This window comes from Papilio machaon, chromosome 7 (genome assembly GCF_912999745.1).
Source record: "Papilio machaon chromosome 7, ilPapMach1.1, whole genome shotgun sequence".
Classification (NCBI taxonomy): Eukaryota; Metazoa; Arthropoda; class Insecta; order Lepidoptera; family Papilionidae; genus Papilio; species Papilio machaon.
The window spans coordinates 1270748-1290939 of NC_059992.1; the positions used below are offsets into that span (position 1 = coordinate 1270748).

At 33.8% G+C, this 20192-nt stretch overlaps 2 protein-coding genes across 3 annotated transcripts; one reads left to right on the forward strand and one right to left on the reverse strand.

The window, feature by feature from the left end:
- Positions 1-226: 226 nt before the first annotated feature.
- On the reverse strand, positions 227-2202 carry LOC106715966 (transcription initiation factor IIE subunit beta). The gene is made up of 6 exons (XM_014509380.2): positions 2020-2202; positions 1519-1626; positions 1115-1277; positions 811-920; positions 562-739; positions 227-487 (listed from the first exon to the last, which is right to left on the reverse strand). Exons 1-6 carry the CDS (start codon positions 2079-2081, stop codon positions 227-229), a joined length of 882 nt encoding a protein of 293 aa, XP_014364866.1. The 5' UTR covers positions 2082-2202.
- Positions 2037-19890, forward strand: LOC106715965 (chitooligosaccharidolytic beta-N-acetylglucosaminidase). 2 transcript variants are annotated; one of them, XM_014509379.2, is made up of 16 exons: positions 2037-2116; positions 7153-7223; positions 8639-8775; positions 9327-9457; positions 9630-9735; positions 10990-11153; positions 14521-14629; positions 14966-15087; positions 15225-15359; positions 15757-15862; positions 16278-16456; positions 16663-16761; positions 17849-17969; positions 18267-18359; positions 18968-19115; positions 19730-19890. In XM_014509379.2, exons 2-16 carry the CDS (start codon positions 7165-7167, stop codon positions 19812-19814), a joined length of 1794 nt encoding a protein of 597 aa, XP_014364865.2. In that variant the 5' UTR covers positions 2037-2116; positions 7153-7164; the 3' UTR covers positions 19815-19890. The 2 variants fall into 2 exon arrangements, with proteins under 2 accessions (XP_014364865.2, XP_014364864.2); XM_014509378.2 differs by lacking the exon at positions 2037-2116 and adding an exon at positions 3401-3497.
- The last annotated feature ends 302 nt before the right edge of the window (positions 19891-20192 follow it).

Below are 20192 nucleotides of genomic sequence, written 5' to 3' on the forward strand. Positions count from 1 at the left end.
TCCATTTAAGCAAGAAAATAAAGTACATTTGACTTTTCATTATGTCTATGATTGTCAGCGTATATTTTGCCTCATATAAGTTATGTATGGATCTTAGATTATATTTTAAAAGGGTTCTTCTCCCTATACTTTGCTTTTTATAATCATAATCCCAAAGATTATTTGGAATAATTAGGATAGGTTCATATGATCTATAATTGAAAAATATATTAACTAATCAAAATATTTATTTTATTGATACACCTTTTTGTGTTAGTGTGTTATCTTCATACGTCTCAAGAACATCTGCTAAATGTTCATTGTCTCTAGGTTTCTTAAACTGTCTTCTCTTTTGAGAGGCCTTTTTCCTTTTCGGTGCTATCGGTTTTCTGGGTCCATGGTCTTGCATAGATTTAATACCCTGTTTTTCTAAGTATTCTTCTATTTTTGCGTCGTCCATCGCATCTACAGCAGTAGCACGCCATAATTTAACGAATTCTTCATCCACCTCAAAAAAAAATTGTACTTTTAATTTTCTAAAATGAATCTTTTTAAAAAAAATGAAACCAAAAAAAGACTTACATCTAATTTGGCTGTTTTATCATTATAGAACAATATCTTCTTTTTGTCTGTGGGCCTAGTGATGTACAGGATTTCTTGAGCTAAATGTTTAAGTGCTCTTTCACAATGTGGCAATGACTCCTGCACATCTTCCAATAAAATACCACCTAATCCTTTTAAGTCATGTTGTTTTAATAACCTGTAATATAATAATAAAAATTTGAACTGATCAAAAATATGCAGCATATCTCATTAATCATAATATTGTACCTAAGCAAAGACTTTTTGTCCTTTATTTTGTAGACAGCTTTGAAAATATATTTTCCATCAGGTGTGCACTCTATCTTTGGATTATTCTGTAGAGCTTCTGTTTGTAACCACTGAAAAAAATGCGTAAATTTCGTAATATGTATGTTATCTGTATCAATAAGTTTTTTTTTATTCTTACTATTTTATTATAAAATACTCAAAATAAAAAGCAACTAAGATGAATATCTTTAAATTCATTCTGTGTCTGGTTTGTTCAGTTTATATAACAAATAAAAAAAAATGTTTTTTTCATCAAAAAACTAACCTGTTTTACTTTGTTACCAACATCCAATTGATTGGTTTCATCCAGCACTTCATCTAGTGTCAAGGGATGGTCGTCACCATCTTGATGTCTAGCTCTCATATGTCTCACAATACGGGCAAGCACTCCAAAACGATATGAAGAGCTGCCCGTCATTGTTTTATAGCTGGAAACATATTAATAAATGATGTTAACAACCCCGTTCATTTTAAAACTTCGAAGTATGGTTGGGGACAGGTCACTACAATTTTTGTATTGAAGTATACTCATCAGGCAAGTTGGTGACACTGATCACATTCACATTTTTCATGGTAATATTTTAAATTTTATGATGAAAAATAGATAAATAATGTTTTTTCAGTGACATACGTACAGAATGCTGTTTGTGGATTAAAAAATGTACTCACTTTGTAGCATCAATCTTAGGCTGTGCATTAACAGAGCTTGATGATTTTGATTTTGACTTCTTAGACTCATCTTTAAATTGGGAGTCATCTCTCTTCTTCTTTTCTATGCTGTAAAAAATATGTTTCATAAATGTCAATAGAAAAACCCACTTATTCCATGAAAATTTTTAACACTACCTTAAAAACAGATCTAAAATATTACTATATAGTTTTACTAAGGAGATTTTAATAGATTTTTGTGACTATATTTTCATAATTTGAAAATGTCAATGTCACAGAAAAGTATTTGTTGACAAGCAAAGACAAATTCAATATCAAAGGATAAATTATCTAGTTTTACCTTTTATTAGATAATTCCTTAGGGTTTCCGTTTTAAGATTAATGACAATAGCCAATAAAGTAATAATGTAACGGGTGGGAGCGAGAGAAAAGTGAAAGTGGCTGTCGTCGTATGTGAACAAAATAACGCTAGTGGTCGATTAGTAAGTATGTAGTGCGTACCTTGGCGTTGCGAGAGCCTTTTTCTTGAAAGCTTCCCTTTCGCGCAACAGTGCTGGATCCATATTAAATCACCAATAGCTCCAGTATTCCACCAAAAGTAAGTAATTTACAGTAAAATTATTCCTTATTTAGTTTTTAAGCAATCTCTTTGGCATTTGAATTGAAAGGTTTGTCAAATTGACAACCAAGGCAACTGTCTGCCTGACATATGTCAATTTGACTTAAATTTTAATTTCACAGTTCACTACCTTGGTGTTTGGCCGACCCGTACTATTTTTTGTTTCCTTCTAAATCCCTAAACCACACCTTGGTTTAGGGATTTAGAAGAAAACAATCGCTGGTATTTCTTATCAGGCGATAGTGCTAAGTAATTTTTAAGAGAAAAAATATTTACAACCCTATATAAATATAATCGTACTATACTAGTCCGTATATATATTTATTCTCCACTACTCAACATCATCTACGATCGGCGGTCAAGATTTTATAAACAAATTTTTACTTAATTTTTTACACCTGACCTCCTGCTGTGGCCAACCCTTCTTGGGAGGAATTAATAGGAATACATTAAATTTAATTAATTCTAAAATTGAATACTTATATTCTCTTTTATTACTTTATTCCTCTTCTAAACTTGCGACTCTAAAAAACGTTCTATATTATAGATAAAATAGCGTCAGGTCATAATATGTATTTCCGCTGAGCGACTCTAATCTAACGTAAAGTATGGGCGTGTAAACCTAAGTCCAACAATGCTGATTTTCCTTGACTGTAAGGATGTCGGCTAAATGTTCTATGAAATTCGAAAATCAAATACCCCTATGGCGAGAATCGAACCGGATCGAAAGGAATAAATAAAAGATGGTAGATTAAAAGTCGATTGCTTAACCACTGTGCCGCCGACTATCCAACTAAAATTTGTTTTGCTTAAAAATAAGCATATTATTAAAAAAGTCCCTTTCGTCTGGATCGACATAAAACATAAGTCCTTTAAATGCCCTAGAATGACTTTGTCCTCTGTTATATTGTTGAATCGTCTTATTTTTGTATTCGTCTAATGTTGTTTTTAAATTAATGTCAGATCGTTCTGCCAGGTAGTTGCAAAACGATTAATGGACCTATAAAAGCCTTATAGATACTTGAAATATACTTTTAAATTAAATTCCTACAAGCCTCCTTGATCTGCCATGTTTGCGTCGAAAAAATGGATAAATCGTTAATAATTAAAACAAAACAATTTTAATAGGCACCCCGAATGGGTTTGATGATTATGTTAATGTTTTAATTTATTAGTAGAGGTTATTGACAAAATAATAATTTTGCAGTATTTAAATGTTAATTCTTAGCGGCTGGTTACTGTCAAACGAGTTTCGATTGGCGGGAGATCGTTTCGCGTTTCGCGTGTCCAAACCAAGTCCGAACTGTCACAGTCACAGTGTTTGCCTTCGCGGCGTTGAGTGGACGCTGTAACCTTCAATGTAAGTACCTTTCCTCGTATTGTTGTAAACACGTTTTAAAATACATATATTTTTTCCTCTATGTATTTACAATCATGAATATAGAATATCGTTTTAATTTGTCAATATTAATGTTTAAATTAAACGCTTTAGACACAGATAAAAAAGAATCACTTTCAATTTCTTTTATTATTTATGAGGCCACTAACTTTTTACTTGATCTTATAATAAATAAAAACTTATAAAATGCTCTAGTAAAAAAAAAAAGAAAACATGTAAATGTATTTAGAATACGCAATTTATATGTTACGAATGACTTTAACTTATAATTTACCGGTTTGATTGATTCTCAACGAAAGTCATCATTATTGCAAAATTTGAAATACGATTTATTTTCAGTGGGTCTAGCACGAATATTTGCGACAAGCGCCCAATTATGTCAAATTTAGTACGAGATTTTTGGTGTACTCTATATGACATTTTGATACAAAATTTGTCGATAACGATACGATGGCGATTATCATAAATATTCCTGCTAGGCCCACAGATGCTATCATTTACTTCGCATTTCATATCTGTCAATAACCGATAAAAATAAAGTATGTAAACAAATACAAATGTTTTAAGGCATTGCAGCAAACATTTGCAATAATAGATCTGAGGCATCAGTAAATATTAAGAAATATTCAATTTTCGTTTATTTGAAATATTGGTAATAGTAATAACAATTAAGTACGAAATATGTAACAGTCAAATTACATTAGTAAAACTCAGACAAGATTTAATTTTTTTTTATAGTAATGGAAGGCAATCAAAAATATATTATCTTTTTTCGCTTATCCATGAAATTTATTTGCGTATGTTTATATGTGAAACTCTGATCATCAAACATTAATGACGTAAACGCTTACCAATCTTATTGATTTGGCAGGACGCAAGTACTTTAACAACAATTTATCCAAGCATTTTCGCTAGATAAAAGAACTGGGGGCCTAGCACGAAATATTGCGAAATAGTATTCATATTGACATCGACAATATGACATTTGTGCAGCGCCCGTATCAACCAAATTTAATAGACGATAGACGAGAATAGGTGTCAATATATAATTGTCACTGAAATCGAAACCCATTCTAATCTTGGTTTCCTTGTATTATTCTTGGTGTCGCTATGTCTCTACTGACCGAATAGACGACTAGCGTCGACGATTCAACCATGCAATATTAGTTATGACGATTTTGGTAGCATTGAGTAGGAAGGGCCTAACGGTCATCATGTATTAATTTTGACGTTCTTTGTTTATACTTATAATTTAGAATTTAAATGAAATCTATATATACAAAAGGAAGTCGTGTTAGTTACACTATTTATAACTCAAGAACGGCTGAATCGATTTGACTGAAAATTGGTGGGCACGTAGCTTAGAACCAGGAATAGGACATAGGATAATTTTTACCCCGTTTTCTATTTTTTATTCCGCGCGGACGGAGACGCGGATAAAAGCTAGTTACATATAAAAATGGTTCTGGTTTGAAGTCTTACTAATAATTAAAGAATAATACGATTTAAATTAAAATATGTCAAATATATGAGAAGATAATAAGATCAAGTAAATCATCCATTATTAAGGGGTTAGAATGTTGGCGTTTTTTTACTTCTTTCTTAAAAGACACCGCTGCTATAATATTAAAGGTGCCTTGAAACAACACGTATAAATTTAACCTGGGCTTGTCCGTTTTTACGACCTACACCTATCTAATGTAATCTCTTTGGCCGAATAAAAATAAATATAATATAAGGTTTTAAAAAGGTCAGAGGTTAACGAAAACGATTTGGGTTAGATGTACGGTACTTATGTTTGATCGATGATGTTATCGATTGAAAGCAAACTTTTTATTTTTTTCCTATATACTACATGGAATCCTATACATAAGTTTTTGACTTATTACTCTCTTTATAGATAATAGCAGAAAACTATCCTTGTCTCGCACATATTATAGCAAAAAGATATGCGTAGTGAAAAACGTCAAACAAAGCCGCATAATTTGAAAAACACAAACTTTGACAAAAAAAAATATGGGTCTAACCTTATTGCATAGATTATATTAGTTCGCAAGCTTATTAGGTAACTAATGCGGAAAATATTAAATTGAAAGGAAGAAATGACTCGAAACGTATAAAAATATTACATTTTTTCAAGCATGCAGCAGTTATTTAGAGTAATAACTGCGGTGTAGAAAGATGTGGAAAAAAGGAAAAATGTATGCAGTACATATCTGAGACTTGAAACTTTTCTGTTTGTACTCCGCAAGTTTTCTATGCCCGGTTGGTAGCTATTGTTCCTAGGAAAAACAGACCGCGTTTAGAGAAAACTCGACAACTGCCTACAACTACTAAATCTGTATATCGAATATACGAGAAGGATGAAGAACAATGAAACGCTGATACGGATTAGCTAGCGGTCGTAGGTTCGAAACCCGTCAATCCAATATTGCGAACAATAGCACACACATAGATTAGCACACATTTGAACTTAATTTTCTAAGAAAAAAAAAACTTGAGAGGTGACAAGGGACACCCGGATGGAAAGAAGTTCCTTTCGATTAATTAGTGAAGGAACCAATGTTTATTCTATGAATAAAAACATAAGTCTTCACAAGAACTACATTTTATTTTCTATGAATTTTCGTTGTATATTGTCACGTCGTTGCCATGGTGAAGTAGCGCTCATTCGTCGTTAACATACTTACTATAGCAAAAAGTGTCGTGACAACTTTTCGTAAGAATTTTTTCCGTCTAGCCCCCTTTCACAACGCGCGATAAGGAACTTCGTTCCAAAAAAAAGAATAATCATGATACTAGTTGTCTCAGTGTGGTATTCACTGTTCCATTACCCATATAACATTGGCATACAGAGTCAAGTCACGTTAGCTCCTTCAGTCGGCCTCTGTTGGCCCATCAATGTTCTATAATTACCTATCGATACTTTTTCTTGTATCATATCGATCTCATTCCCTTCTTACTACTTACATTTATTACATTAGGTACAGCACTATACAGATACGGTATCATATCAATACATAGTATAAAACAAAGTCGCTTTCGCTGTATGTCCGTATGTATGCTTAGATCTTTAAAACTACGCAACGGATTTTGACGCGGTTTTTTTTAATAGATAGAGTGATTCTTAAGGAAGGTTTGTATGTATAATAAATGCATAATATAGTAGAGAAACACTGATAAATTTAAAGGTTTCTAATGTGAACGCTGTGAACGTTGTGTATAAGGACATTCTGTAGTAGGTATATTTTGCATTGCACCCGTGCGAAGCCGGGGCGGGTCGCTAGTATAAATTAAATCAGATAATGTTGTTAGCCACCACTAAATAAGCATAACAAATATGTTTATCATTACAGTAGGACGCTCCCTTCTGGACTGTGTTACTTCTAAGCCGTCATTTATTCTATTCTAGGCGTATCTGGTTAACCACTCTACCTTCATATCTTTGATTCTTCTAGACACAATGTCATTTCCTCTTCAGTCCTCAATCCTTATTGGTCGGTAGTCTCATCTTTGATCAGGATTTGTTTAGCATTTCTAACGTATTTCAGTTACAGACATTCATGCAAATTTTTACATATTTTATATAAACGTTATTTTTTTGTTTTTGTTCCAGATTGTTACAGCCATGGGGGCTCGTAGACGTCAACTTTTCAACATTATCTATTTCTTAGTCATAATAGGATGGTAAGTGTTGTTGATCATAATCTTCTAATATATAAAATTCTCGTGTCGAGGTGTTTGTGGTTAAACTCCTCCGAAACGGCTTGACCGATTCTCATGAAATTTTGTGAGCATATTCAGTAGGTCTGAGAATCGGCCAACATCTATTTTTCATACCCCTATTAAGTTTTTTTTAACTGCGCGCGGACGGAGTCGCGGGCGACAGCTAGTTTAATATAGAATCGTTAGTTTCAGTGGGTTAAAATATCTCTCCTCGATACATAACTGTGGCCTAGCACGAATATTTGTGACAATCTCCTTCTTATCGATATCGTTAATTATGTCAAAATTATTATGCGTTTTTTTGGTGTACTTTACGAAAGATACGGGCGCTACACTAATCTTAATACAAATTTTGACGATAACGAGACGATGGCGATTGTTTGAAATATTCGTGCTAGGCCCACTGGTGTTAGGTTAGTGCATTTTGTGATTCTTCGTTTCGTATGATAAATGAGGTGCCGAAAGCATAATTTACTCTTACATTTTCTTTTTTACCTTATTATTAGGATTTTTCTATTTATTTTTAAAGACAAATTAACTAATCTGACATAAATTAATAATTCTAGCCGAAGAAATGGTAGTAAAGTTCTAGCCGAAGTAATAGTAGACATGTTTTGTTCTAAAAACCAACTAGTACATGTAGGCATTTCTATGAATCGTACAAAACAAAGCGAAGTTACGTTTCGCTCACGCAATCGTGAAAATAAAGACCTTAAGTAATATGAAACATTTCAATAAATACAAACATACAAACATTATATTATGTGCGTACATTCTTTTCACGTTTGTTTACTGCACAGTTTGTGTCATTTTCTTGCAACTTCTTGAAGACAATGGTACATTCTTTACAATTTTTTCGACATAATCACTATCCACACTTAAATAAAGTTGCAATTGTATACTTTTCTATTCTATATTTTATCTCTGTTTCTTTTATTAAGTTTGAGAGTGATAGATACTCATGGTAAGGTTCAATTCCTGCTATTGTTGAATACCAGGCGGTGTCAGTTATTGATTTGATTCAGCAGTTTGTGATGACACTTGACGTTGATGCGTGCTGATGCGTTTGATGGTACCGCATTCTAAGATTTATTACTTTATCGAATTTGAACTGAGTTCATATTAGAAAATATCAGCAACATTAAGATATTATCGAAACAAGACACAACAATGTTAAATTTTCTAGCTTATTCATCGAGTTAAAACGATGTAATAAAGTAATTTGAATATATGTTTTTGTACTTATTCACTTTATTAGATTGACAGCAATTAAAACTTCATCTAGCCGCGCGGTGATAGTTGCCTTCGGACGAACAGATAACGATACTGTTTTTCTTATATATTTAACAAATTTTTCCCTCATATATTTTTTTAAGTGTGAACACTGAAGACGAAAAGTCTCCTTGGAAGTGGGAATGTGAGAACAGCAGGTGTGTAAAGTCCCTTCATGATCCTGCGAGCAAGGAGCCTGCACTCAGTCTGGAGGCTTGCAAGATGTTCTGCAATGAATATGGTAAACTATCTCCTAGCAATCGAGCAGCAGGTGTTTCAGTTTTAGTGTTTTCACTACCAGAGCAGATGCAAAGATAAAGAAAAATCGAAAGTAATAAGATGGATTTTTCGATTCTTCAACACTTTTAGCTATTTCTTAGATTAGTTTAATAATATTACTTAGGCCCTTTGTACACAAGGCAATGGCTTCGAAACCCAGCGATTTTAGTCGCTAAGGAACGTACGCAATACAATGTGATGGAGGTTCGTACATAGCGCCTGTCGCCGACATTTTATTTTTTGTCGCGATCACCAGTCGCTGCACCAACCTGTTTGTTAAGATCATCGCGAAAAAGTTGATTTTCAAGAACTAAATCTATATAGTTGACATGTTGTAGCTATGCATGTACTGATTAAATAGACGACTAGCGTCGACTATTTAACTTTATATGTACCGAGCGCGCGCAACGCGATTTTCACGACGCAACCATACGATTTATGTTGCCTTGTGTACGAAGAGCCTTATATTAATTTTTAATTGTGTTTGTTTTTTTATGAAGATTGTGTTCGCAGGTCTCCTGTGGCCGCGGCCCACCGGCGAGACAAATCTAGGCAACTTTTTGTCTAAGATCAACATCAACAACATTGACATTCAGATCCCGAAACGTGGCAGATCTGATTCCTTGTTGGATGAAGCTGGACAAGTATGATTAGTCTTCGTGTAACAATTATTGCAATTGTGCCAATATTTTCTATGTCTAAGAATCTAAAGAAAAACTAAAAAGACATATTCTTATGACAGCATGTTTTGTATGTTTCTTTAGATTCTTTCCTTGGTTTAATTTTTATTTTCTTATGTAAACATTTTTCTTCTAGAGGTTTAGACAGATCGTGTCTTTGGCGGTGCCTACTGGCATGTCGGCGAAAGCGAGCGGCAAAGCGCTTACTATTTTCATTGTTAATGAAAATCCAGATATAAAAGGTGAGTTACGATGAACAATTTACATCGTAATACATACTTATAAAACCGGTTGTAAATAATCTCTGAATTTAAGAATGTATATAGGGCGTGATTTCTACTTCACCCTTTTTTACCATGCCTCGTCCCCTTTAAGGCAAAGGCTAATAGGGTTATGGAGACTGTAATGCAGACCTGTGGCGCTCCTTTTCTCTCCAGCGCCCTGGGCGGTGGACCAACGGCGCCCTACCCTAGCGCCGGCTCTGTTAGAATGGTTCTTTTTTCATACTGTAGGTTTTAATTTTCAAAACAAATATAATAAAGTAGTCATTCCATCTTTTATTAAAAAAAAAAAACAGATACGTGTTCTCAAAAAGGTTTACGACAGTTGAAATTTGTTGTTCAACCTGTTTTTTAACTTTGTAGCTATTAATATAAGAAAATGTGACTAATGAGGAGTGTCGAATATTTTGTATTCATACACAGTTGTGGTATTCGACAGATATTTGCAACGGCCTTGCATTTTGCTATGCGGATACGACCGTGAAGTGAACATTTGTCGAACACAAGTTGTAAATATAAACAATAAATTAAAACTAAATAAAAATCTTACCCACCACCGACGTCTTGACCTGTGTCAAGTTTAAAACGAAATATAAATTATTTTTCAAGCTATATTAAACTTTCTGTTAATGTTTATATAATCTAAAATCGTGTAACACTATGATTCTATATTACGGGTCAGTGACATTTTAGTATTCGATTGCTATGTTGGTAATGAACAATCAAGTAAAGTCTATTTCACACTAACCTATCGTAATTAATTCTTTTTTTAAATAGGTGTCAACTTTGCTTTTGTTGAAAAATTGCAGCAATACCTTAGAAGCTCAGTAAAAAGCAGGAATATTCGATAATGTATAATAATAACTAAAAACTAATGAAATTAATACAGAAGTCTAAATATCAACAAGACTTCAAAACATCATATGTGTGTTTTTTTATGTTTTTCCGCTTTTCTACTTCTTCTTTTCAGTCATATGACGCCCACTGCTGGGTATAGGCCTCCCCCAAAGATCGCCATGACGATCGGCTCTGTGCTACCCGCATCCAGGATACTCCCGCAACCTTGACCAGATCATATGTCCATGTTGCGGGAGTCCTGGTTTTGAACTTGACAAATAATTACTTATTAAAGGCGCTAAATGAAAATCAGTAATCTCTGATTACTCCTTAAGGTTACGGGCATAAATTTTATTGTTGTTTTTAATTTGTTTATAGAATTTTCACTGGAAATGGATGAGAGTTACACTTTACGCATCTCGTCAATGTCTAGTGAGCGTGTAAATGCTACTATCACTGGCAACACTTTCTTCGGCGTGCGACACGGACTGGAAACTCTGTCACAACTTATAGTCTACGATGATATTCGTGATCATTTATTGGTAAGATATTTATGGCTTTGTAATTCTAGGCAAAATTAGGTTTAAATTTATAAAAAAAGTTACGATTGGATATTTCATGTTGAAATTCTTAAATCTACAAATTTTATAAATACAAAGGTTTGATTTATTGATGTTTGTTAACGCGTAAGTCCAGACTGGCTGAACGGTCCTGGACGAAATTTAAAAAAAAGTCACGTGCAACGGCTAATTTACGGTCATAATTTCAAAAAAAAAAAAAAAACAACTTTCACAGTGAAAATATCAAATATGTAGTGTTATTACTGCGATTTATTGAAATATAGGTAATTAAATAAGTCGCACAGTGTGTTTTTTGACCCAAAAAACAACCATCCTCTTTTTATATTTTTATTTTATAGAACAGATCATAACAAAAGTAAGAGTAGAACTCCCGATGTTCAAATGTGCTTTGATCAAAAGATATGATTTTTTTTGTAAATATTCGAAAAATTTAAAATTATTAAAATCTTCGATTCCATATGTGTTTCTATAAATCTACTAGTGTCCCTCTATGCGGCTTTAACATACACAAATAACACAAAAATATGAATCGTAACGTATGAAAGATACGCGAGATAAAAAATAAAAACGTTATTTTAGGTTTTATTTTTTTATAGCTATATCTTGTCCGGGCTGGATTCAAAACCTTGATAAATAACTAGCCTCCTATAGAACCAGTAACACGAAAAAAAATCAAATCCTAATAGTGCAGGATCTTTGAGTTACAAGCTTCTCGAGTTTTGTACTTATTTCTATGGTTTTAGGGTTCCCACGCAGATATTTTTAATTTCCGTTATTTTCATATTGAAAAATGTTTTTCAATTATTGTGACGAATTTAAAATACAATTATAAGAATAAATCCTTCTTACTATTATTAAAAAAGCGAAAGTTTCTATGGATGTATGTTTGTAGAATTTTTCATTGTAATTTTCATTAATACAAAATTTAAAAGAGTTCTAAACACAAAACAACAACCAAACAACATAAATAGATCCAACAACATAATTTTCAACATAAATAAATAAATAAATAAAAAAAAAATTCAAACCAAAATTTTACGATGAAGTTATTTTTGATCGAAGCTGATTATGGCCGCTATTATGCGATCTTTTAATTAATAAAATAATCTATTAAATCTAAAATAATTTTGATCTAAAGAGCAGGTAGCAACCCTGACCTAATTTTTAGAATCTTCATTACTCGCAGATCCTGCGGGTTACACGTCTCAAAATATTAGGGCATATCAACATTAGCCTAAGCTACAATATGGTTTAGTTTTTGAATCCAGCCACCCAAAGAATATCAAGAAAAAAAATAATTTCAAAATTGAGGTCAAAATTAAATTTCTCCGTACCTAAGCCGGCTTAATTCCTGCAAGTTTTTCTATATAATAGAAAATTTGAACTTTCACACGGGGCTAATTAAGATTGAACGAAATATTGAATAGTTTTTTTATAATAGCTGTTTTCATGGAATTTCTGATTTCCATAGAATTAAAATTAAAAAAATCATATCTCTGAACCTGATAAAATTTGATCGCCGGGAGTTCTACTCTTACTTTTGTAATGATCTATTCTACAAAATAAAAATATAAAAAGAGGATGGTTGTTTTTTTGGTCAAAAAACACACTGTGAGTCGTCTTACATTTTAATTACTAGGCTAACACCATATTATAGAAAATATCGTGCCATTTCTATTTGCGGTTTATAACTGGATCACGTACATAGCTTAGTGGGGCTTCCACACTTAATGAAATATTAGACGCCCTACTCGCGTGGGCGATAAGTGGCCTTAATATTTCAGTGAGAACGTTGCTTAAGTTTTGTAGATTGACATTTAAATAAGCAATGCGTGTAACTGCGGACATGTACCAATGTCAGGACGTTAGAATATATTTATTTACATTAGGTGACATTAGCACAGCTTTCGATGTTTTTATTTTATGTATATAACCTTACTAGCTGTCGATCGCGACTCCGTCCGCGCGGAATTAAAAAAATAACTTAAAAAGTAGCCTACGTGTTCTTCCAGACTATGCTCTACATCTATGCTATATTTTATCAAGATTTGTTGAGCCGTTCCGGAGATATCTTTAAACAAACATCCATCCATCCATCTATCCATCTATCCATCTATCCATCCAAACATTCGCATTTATAATATCAATATTAGTTCCAGTCTGAGAACGGGTTTATTACCAAGCAGAACGAACGAGCTCTTTGTCGTATCAATACTTCTCGTAAAAATAAATGGTTATTAACCGATCAGCCAGCTACTTTTGTACCTGGCAATACTGAAGTTAAAAGAAAATCAAAATAACACCTCTTTTTAAATATAGTTCACTAACAATTTTAATATCGATGAGCAAAAAAATAACCGGTTAGAGATCGTTGACTTCTTTATTTGGTTGTGTTTTACGTTCAATTTGCATAAGCAACAAAATCCTATATGTAAATTGGTCGCGTTGACATTTTATTGTGATTGACAAAAACAGATTCGGCGGGAATAAAGATTGGCGCCATTTTTGATATGTCATGAAGAGAATTGTACGAGTTGTTTTATTTTAACTATTAGCGAGTTACATTTAGATTTATTGTCTTACTGCGATTTACTTAATAATTACTTTATCAGTCCCTTAATGTATATTTATCATATTTTACGATTTACGAGTTCTCTCGTTTTAATTGAATAGTTATTTTTAATTACATTGCAGATTGAACATTTTATGAACATCTTTATTATACGAATCCATGTGTACTTGTTTTCATATGCGGCCTATTCATGTGATTACTTTTGAATGATATCTCATAAAAAAAAATAACACCGATAGACATAACAAAAGATTAGTCTCAACAATTCTGTCGGAATTTGCGTCAAATATATTGAAACTCTTTTCACGGTTATAATGCAAAAATAATAGATTAATCATACTAATATTATAAATGCGAATGTTTGGATGAATGTATGGATGGATGGATGTTTGTTAGAAGGTATCTGCAGAAAGGTTAAACAGATCTCCAAGAAATTCGGCATAGATGTAGAACATAATCTGGAAGAACACATCGGTTACTAATAAAGGTTTTTTTTAATTCCGAGCGGACGGAGTCGCGGGCGACAACTAGTAATAGTAAAGTACTATTTCGTACAACTTACATTTTAACATAGCCATGCGTTTAATAAATTTATTAAATTTATACGTAAATAAAAAGTTTGTTATGTCATAGTATAAAAAAATATTGTCATAAAAAACTTATTTACTATTTTGTCACAGCAAAATATTAACAGAACATAGATTTTAAACTGAAAAAATATTACATTTAGTATAGAATGTGTTGATGTAATTACAGATCGTAAGAGATGTGTTCATCTCAGACAAACCGACATACCCTTACCGCGGGATCTTGCTCGACACAGCGAGGAACTACATCGACGTTGATATTATCAAATCTACCATTGGTAAGATTTTACTTCATTCTATGAATGTGCACTTAAATATTTTAATAGTCTTAAAACTACGATCGGTGTTTTTATTTATTTATATTGTTTATTTTTCCATTCAAGGGCGTCGGCACTCGATAATGTAGGCTAATAGGGGTAGGGGGGGGGGGTATTAAAAATATTTTTTTATATAGTTTAGTAGTTTTTGAGTTATCTTTGTTAACTGTAAATATCTTATTAATTTCAATTTCTCTTTATAAAAATTTAAAACATGGGAAGCGTAACAAACCCATTCTTTGCCATATCCATTGGTCAGTGGTCTTTGACCTTCTGCGACAAATATCTCTCTTACAGATGCATCTGCAACGGTGAAGCTGAACGCCTTCCATTGGCACATCACTGACAGCCAGAGCTTCCCGTTTGTGATGGACAGTAGACCCAACCTCAGCAGGTTGGGAGCCTACAGCCCCAGTAAGGTGAGAGTCTTCTCACACTAAGGGCATCCCTTAGTTAGAAATGTCTTGTACAAAAAAATTAATATCCCGTATATGTTACCCCAACTTCAAACAGTTAAGTAATAATCGAGGTTAATTTTATAAGATTGTTTCTCCAGGTGTATACGAAGAAGATAATAAAAGAGATAGTAGAGTACGGGCTGGTGCGCGGAGTTCGCGTCATACCTGAGTTTGATGCGCCTGCGCATGTCGGCGAGGGCTGGCAGGACACAGATCTCACTGTCTGCTTCAAGGTATGCTGGTTTTCGTTCACTCGTTTACAAATGTATAAACCTCCTCTCTTCTAGATTTATAGTAAAATTGTGTATTGTACCTTAAATTGTCGCTTTTACATCTATTTAAGGTGATATAGCTGTAGCAAAACTTAAAATTTAAACCTATCATGTTTCCTTAATTAAGACTAATTCCACTGATGCGACTAATAAATAACAGTCGCTCGCAGCTAGTCGCGAAAACTTTTCAGGTGTCCATGGGTATTGTCAGTGGATTATCAAGGCTAGGTCTAGGGACGGTAGCTATAATTAATATGGTCTTATATCTATTTTAAATTTATTAATTCCATAGAAGGGGAGGGCTTTCTCCCTTTCTACCTGGGGACGCCGATACGTGTGTGTAAAATAATATTTGTAGGCGGAACCCTGGTCCACGTATTGTGTGGAGCCTCCCTGCGGCCAGCTCAACCCGACAAAGGAGGAACTCTATGAAGTGCTGTATGACATTTACAAAGAAATGGCAGGTCAGTCAAACATACTCTATACATATAATTTTACTATATATCATTGTTTCAGATCTGTAATCTATATATATAAAAGAAAGTTGTGTTAGTTACACCATTTATAACTCAAGAACGGCTGAATCGATTTGACTGAAAATTGGTGGGCAGGTAGCTTAGAACCAGGAAAAGGACATAGGATAAGTTTTACCCCGTTTTCTATTTTTTTTTTTCGCGCGGACGGAGTCGCGGGTAAAAGCTAGTATTAAATATTAACACAACTGGAAGTTTTAATTTAATTCTCTTGTTCAATTTTTGATATGGAAAAAAATAAACATTTACAGTGTTAAAAACAGTCGTGTGCGGTTACTAGCTTAGTGGAAAAGTGTCTTAAAGTTTTAATTAAAAATAGATAAATAATAGCGAGATGTTTGTCCAGAGGTGTTCAAGACTACGGACATGTTCCACATGGGCGGGGACGAGGTGAGCGAGCGCTGCTGGAACAGCTCGGCGCACATCCGCAGCTTCATGCTGCAGAACCGCTGGGACCTCGACAAGGCCAGCTACCTCAAGCTCTGGAACTACTTCCAGACCAAGGCGCAGGATAAGGCTTACAAGGTATACAATATATTCTCATCATTTATAGCTCTCTCCCTCTCTCTCTCTCACTCATTCACTCTCATTGTCTTTCTCTCTTTTTCTCTCTGAGTCACAGTCGGTGATTAACATTCGATCCTGGATAATTTTTTTAGGTGTAATATCAGCGAATGGATACTTTTTAAGATATCCATGACTGCGAATGTATTATTTGTTACCTTTCCCAGGCATTCGGCAGGAGGCTGCCTCTCGTGCTGTGGACCAGCACATTGACTGACTACAGCCATATTGAGAACTTCCTGGACAAAGACGATTACATTATACAGGTTTAATTTTTTTATCTTCAACTATTTGAGGTTAGGATTTAAGGCAGAAAACTCAATAACAATATCGTGACAAAATATAAATCTTAGATACATATTTGGGTGTTAAAACTAAGACTGTACTTCAAAAAATACTATTAAACACTGTTTAGTTGTGTTTAAACCCTTTGACTGCCTCTGATTAATATGTTTCACTATAAATATGAATCACCACAATGCTTTCGGCATAAGTACTTCATTATTTATTTGTAAAGATTACGAGGTTAAGGCTTATTACGAGTTTTAGGGTAATTACGAGGTTTAGTCTAATTACGAGGTTAAGACTAATTACGAGTCCTAGCGTAATTACGAGGTTTAGTCTAATTACGAGGTTTAGTCTAATTACGAGGTTAAGACTAATTACGAGTCCTAGCGTAATTACGAGGTTTAGTCTAATTACGAGGTTAAGACTAATTACGAGTCCTAGCGTAATTACGAGGTTTAGTCTAATTACGAGGTTTAGTCTAATTACGAGGTTAAGACTAATTACGAGTTTTAGGCTAATTACGTGGTTTAGTCTAATTACGAGGTTAAGACTAATTACGAGATTTAGGCTAATTACGAGGTTTAGTCTAATTACGAGGTTAAGACTAATTACGAGGTTAAGACTAATTACGAGATTTAGGCTAATTACGAGGTTTAGTCTAATTACGAGGTTAAGACTAATTACGAGGTTTAGGCTAATTAGGAGGTTTAGACTAATTATGAGGTTTAGATTAATTACGAGGTTTAGTCTAATTACGAGTTTGAGGCTAATTACGAGGTTTAGAATAATTACGAGGTTAAGACTAATTACGAGGTTAAGACTAATTACGAGATTTAGGCTAATTACGAGGTTTAGTCTAATTACGAGGTTAAGACTAATTACGAGGTTTAGGCTAATTAGGAGGTTTAGACTAATTATGAGGTTTAGATTAATTACGAGGTTTAGTCTAATTACGAGTTTGAGGCTAATTACGAGGTTTAGAATAATTACGAGGTTTAGGCTAATTACGAGTTTGAGGCTAAAAGGCTTTCTATGATAAAGCCTAAATGTGTGTAATGATTATAGGTATGGACTACAGGTTCAGACCCACAGATCTCTAATCTACTGAAAAAAGGCTACCGATTGATTCTGTCTAACTACGACGCTTTGTACTTTGATTGCGGTTACGGCGCTTGGGTCGGTTCAGGTGAGTTTTATATAAAGGATGTTTTTTTTTTAATACTATGATTTTATTTATTTTTATAATGTTGCTCAGTTTACGCACTAGAAGTTAATTTTTATATATCTGAGGGCGCAGCTATGCCCCTACCCCCTGCCCCTACTGGGGTGAGTTTTTTTTTACAATTTGACATATTTTATTCGTAAATAAAGTCGATTTTTTTTTAAATTCTTTTATACTCATGAATTACTCCCAGGGAAAGTTTTTTTATGGACACATTAATTATCTTGTTTTTTTATTTTGTATTACGTATTTATGTGTAAGGTAACAACTGGTGTTCGCCTTACATTGGCTGGCAGAAGGTGTACGAGAACCGGCCCAAGGACATGGCCAGGGAGTACACACATCTTATACTCGGTACGTAAATCTTATTTCCGCGCTTTAAAAACAAACTTTATTTATAGATTTTTCAAATTTTTTAACGACTAGCTGTCGCCTGTGAATTTGTCCGCATGGATTTAAAAAAAATACTTAATTAGTAGTCTATGTGTTCTTTCGGACTATGTTCTATATCCATGCATAATTTCATCAAGATCAGTTGTCGTGTTCTGGAGATACGTTCAAACAAACATCCATCCATCCATCCATCCAAACATTCACAATTATAATATCAGTAAAATTAGCAGTTCCATCCATCGATTCATCCAAACATTCGCGATTATGATATCAGTAAAATTAGCAGTTGCTAGAAAAAGTGTAGCTTCCCAACAATGAAACAATTTTTCAAATTGGTTCTGTAATTGGCAATTTTCATTCTTATGCATTCCCTCCTTTACCAAATCCACTTCCCCCTCCTATTTAAGAAAATGGTGGGAAGGGAACGTGAACTGAAATTGGGTCTTCGGTACGCACACTTATCAGACTGTACGTAGATTTGCGTCCACTTAACGCGTGTCTTCTGTGTGGTCGTGGTATTTTATTCAACAAATATTGTTGTTGCGGGATCTACCACTGTTGTAATATAGGGGGGGAGGCGGCGTTGTGGACGGAGCAGGCGGACTCTGCCAGTGTTGAGGGTCGGCTGTGGCCGCGCGCCGCCGCGCTGGCGGAGCGCCTGTGGGCGGAGCCCGACACTGACTGGAGCCACGCCGAGCACAGGATGCTGCATTTGAGGTATACACATTGTACATACAACATGCTTCATCACCTTTCACTTAAAATATATATCTTCAAAAAGACAGACTCTTTTCAGATTAGTCTTGTTCTAATTAGGTATAAGGTCTACTGAGAACCTATCACGAATATATGAGACGCGCGCCTTCGTAATGTCATCGAAAAAATATGTCAAAATTTGTATGACATTTCGTATCATTTACTCTCGGTATAAATTTTAATTTAAGTTTTGTCGATAACTTCGACTTGAACGTTCTAACAAATACTCATGTTTACACGTTCAAATGTTTCAAGTTAAAATGTTTCCAGTTTTTTGGGATAATCTTACTCTAATTTATTACCATGTACCTTTTAATAAATAAAAAAATAATTCGTGCTAGGTCCTTTGTTTTTTATTCTGCCACAGACTTTTCAGAATCGTAAGGTGTGAGGTTTTTCTTTTTTTTTCGATGTGTTTAAATTTATTACTAAATAATAGTACAAGTGTTGTGTAGTGCAGTGTGCACTATGGCATAGCCTTTTTGGTTAGTGTATTAGCCCCCTTTTTCTAGGTACGCTTCTGATTACTTGTTACGCTGATTTTCTGTATAATATTATTATTTTTATTGTTGCAGAGAGCGTTTAGTTCGCATGGGATACAAACCTGAATCCCTCGAGCCCACGTGGTGCTATCAGAACGAGGGATATTGCTACAATTAGACTTTCCATTGAGATTATGTAGCTTTCTATTTTGTAGAACTACGCGACAGAGATTATTATTTGATATAAATTATCGACTGCAATTATTACATTTTATTTTTATAATTTTGTATTTAAATTTCTTTTTCATATTACTTATGTAATTTACTGTAGTATTATACAATGAATGTTTTATGTAATTTTTTTCAATGTATGAAAATTTTTCGCTTTTTTCGTTTTTGTTTTCTTAGATATAGTTTTTCTGGATGTTTAATAAAGTATTTGCTTTTTTTATCTAAGGATCTTTGACTTTTATTTCTACATGTAAGTAGAATTAAATCATCTAATTTGGCCACAAAGAAAGATTGAAAATCGCTTAAAACCGTCGAATTAACGAGG

Coding starts and splice junctions, on each gene's coding strand:
- LOC106715965 (XM_014509379.2), top strand. CDS start 7,165: ATGGGGGCTCGTAGACGTCAACTTTTCAACATTATCTATTTCTTAGTC. Junction 8,776..9,326: donor GATGTTCTGCAATGAATATG/GTAAACTATCTC, acceptor TTGTGTTCGCAG/GTCTCCTGTGGCCGCGGCCC. Junction 15,088..15,224: donor GAGCCTACAGCCCCAGTAAG/GTGAGAGTCTTC, acceptor TTGTTTCTCCAG/GTGTATACGAAGAAGATAAT.
- LOC106715966 (XM_014509380.2), bottom strand. CDS start 2,081: ATGGATCCAGCACTGTTGCGCGAAAGGGAAGCTTTCAAGAAAAAGGCT. Junction 1,278..1,518: donor CCTAAGATTGATGCTACAAA/GTGAGTACATTT, acceptor ATATGTTTCCAG/CTATAAAACAATGACGGGCA. Junction 740..810: donor GACAAAAAGTCTTTGCTTAG/GTACAATATTAT, acceptor ATTATATTACAG/GTTATTAAAACAACATGACT.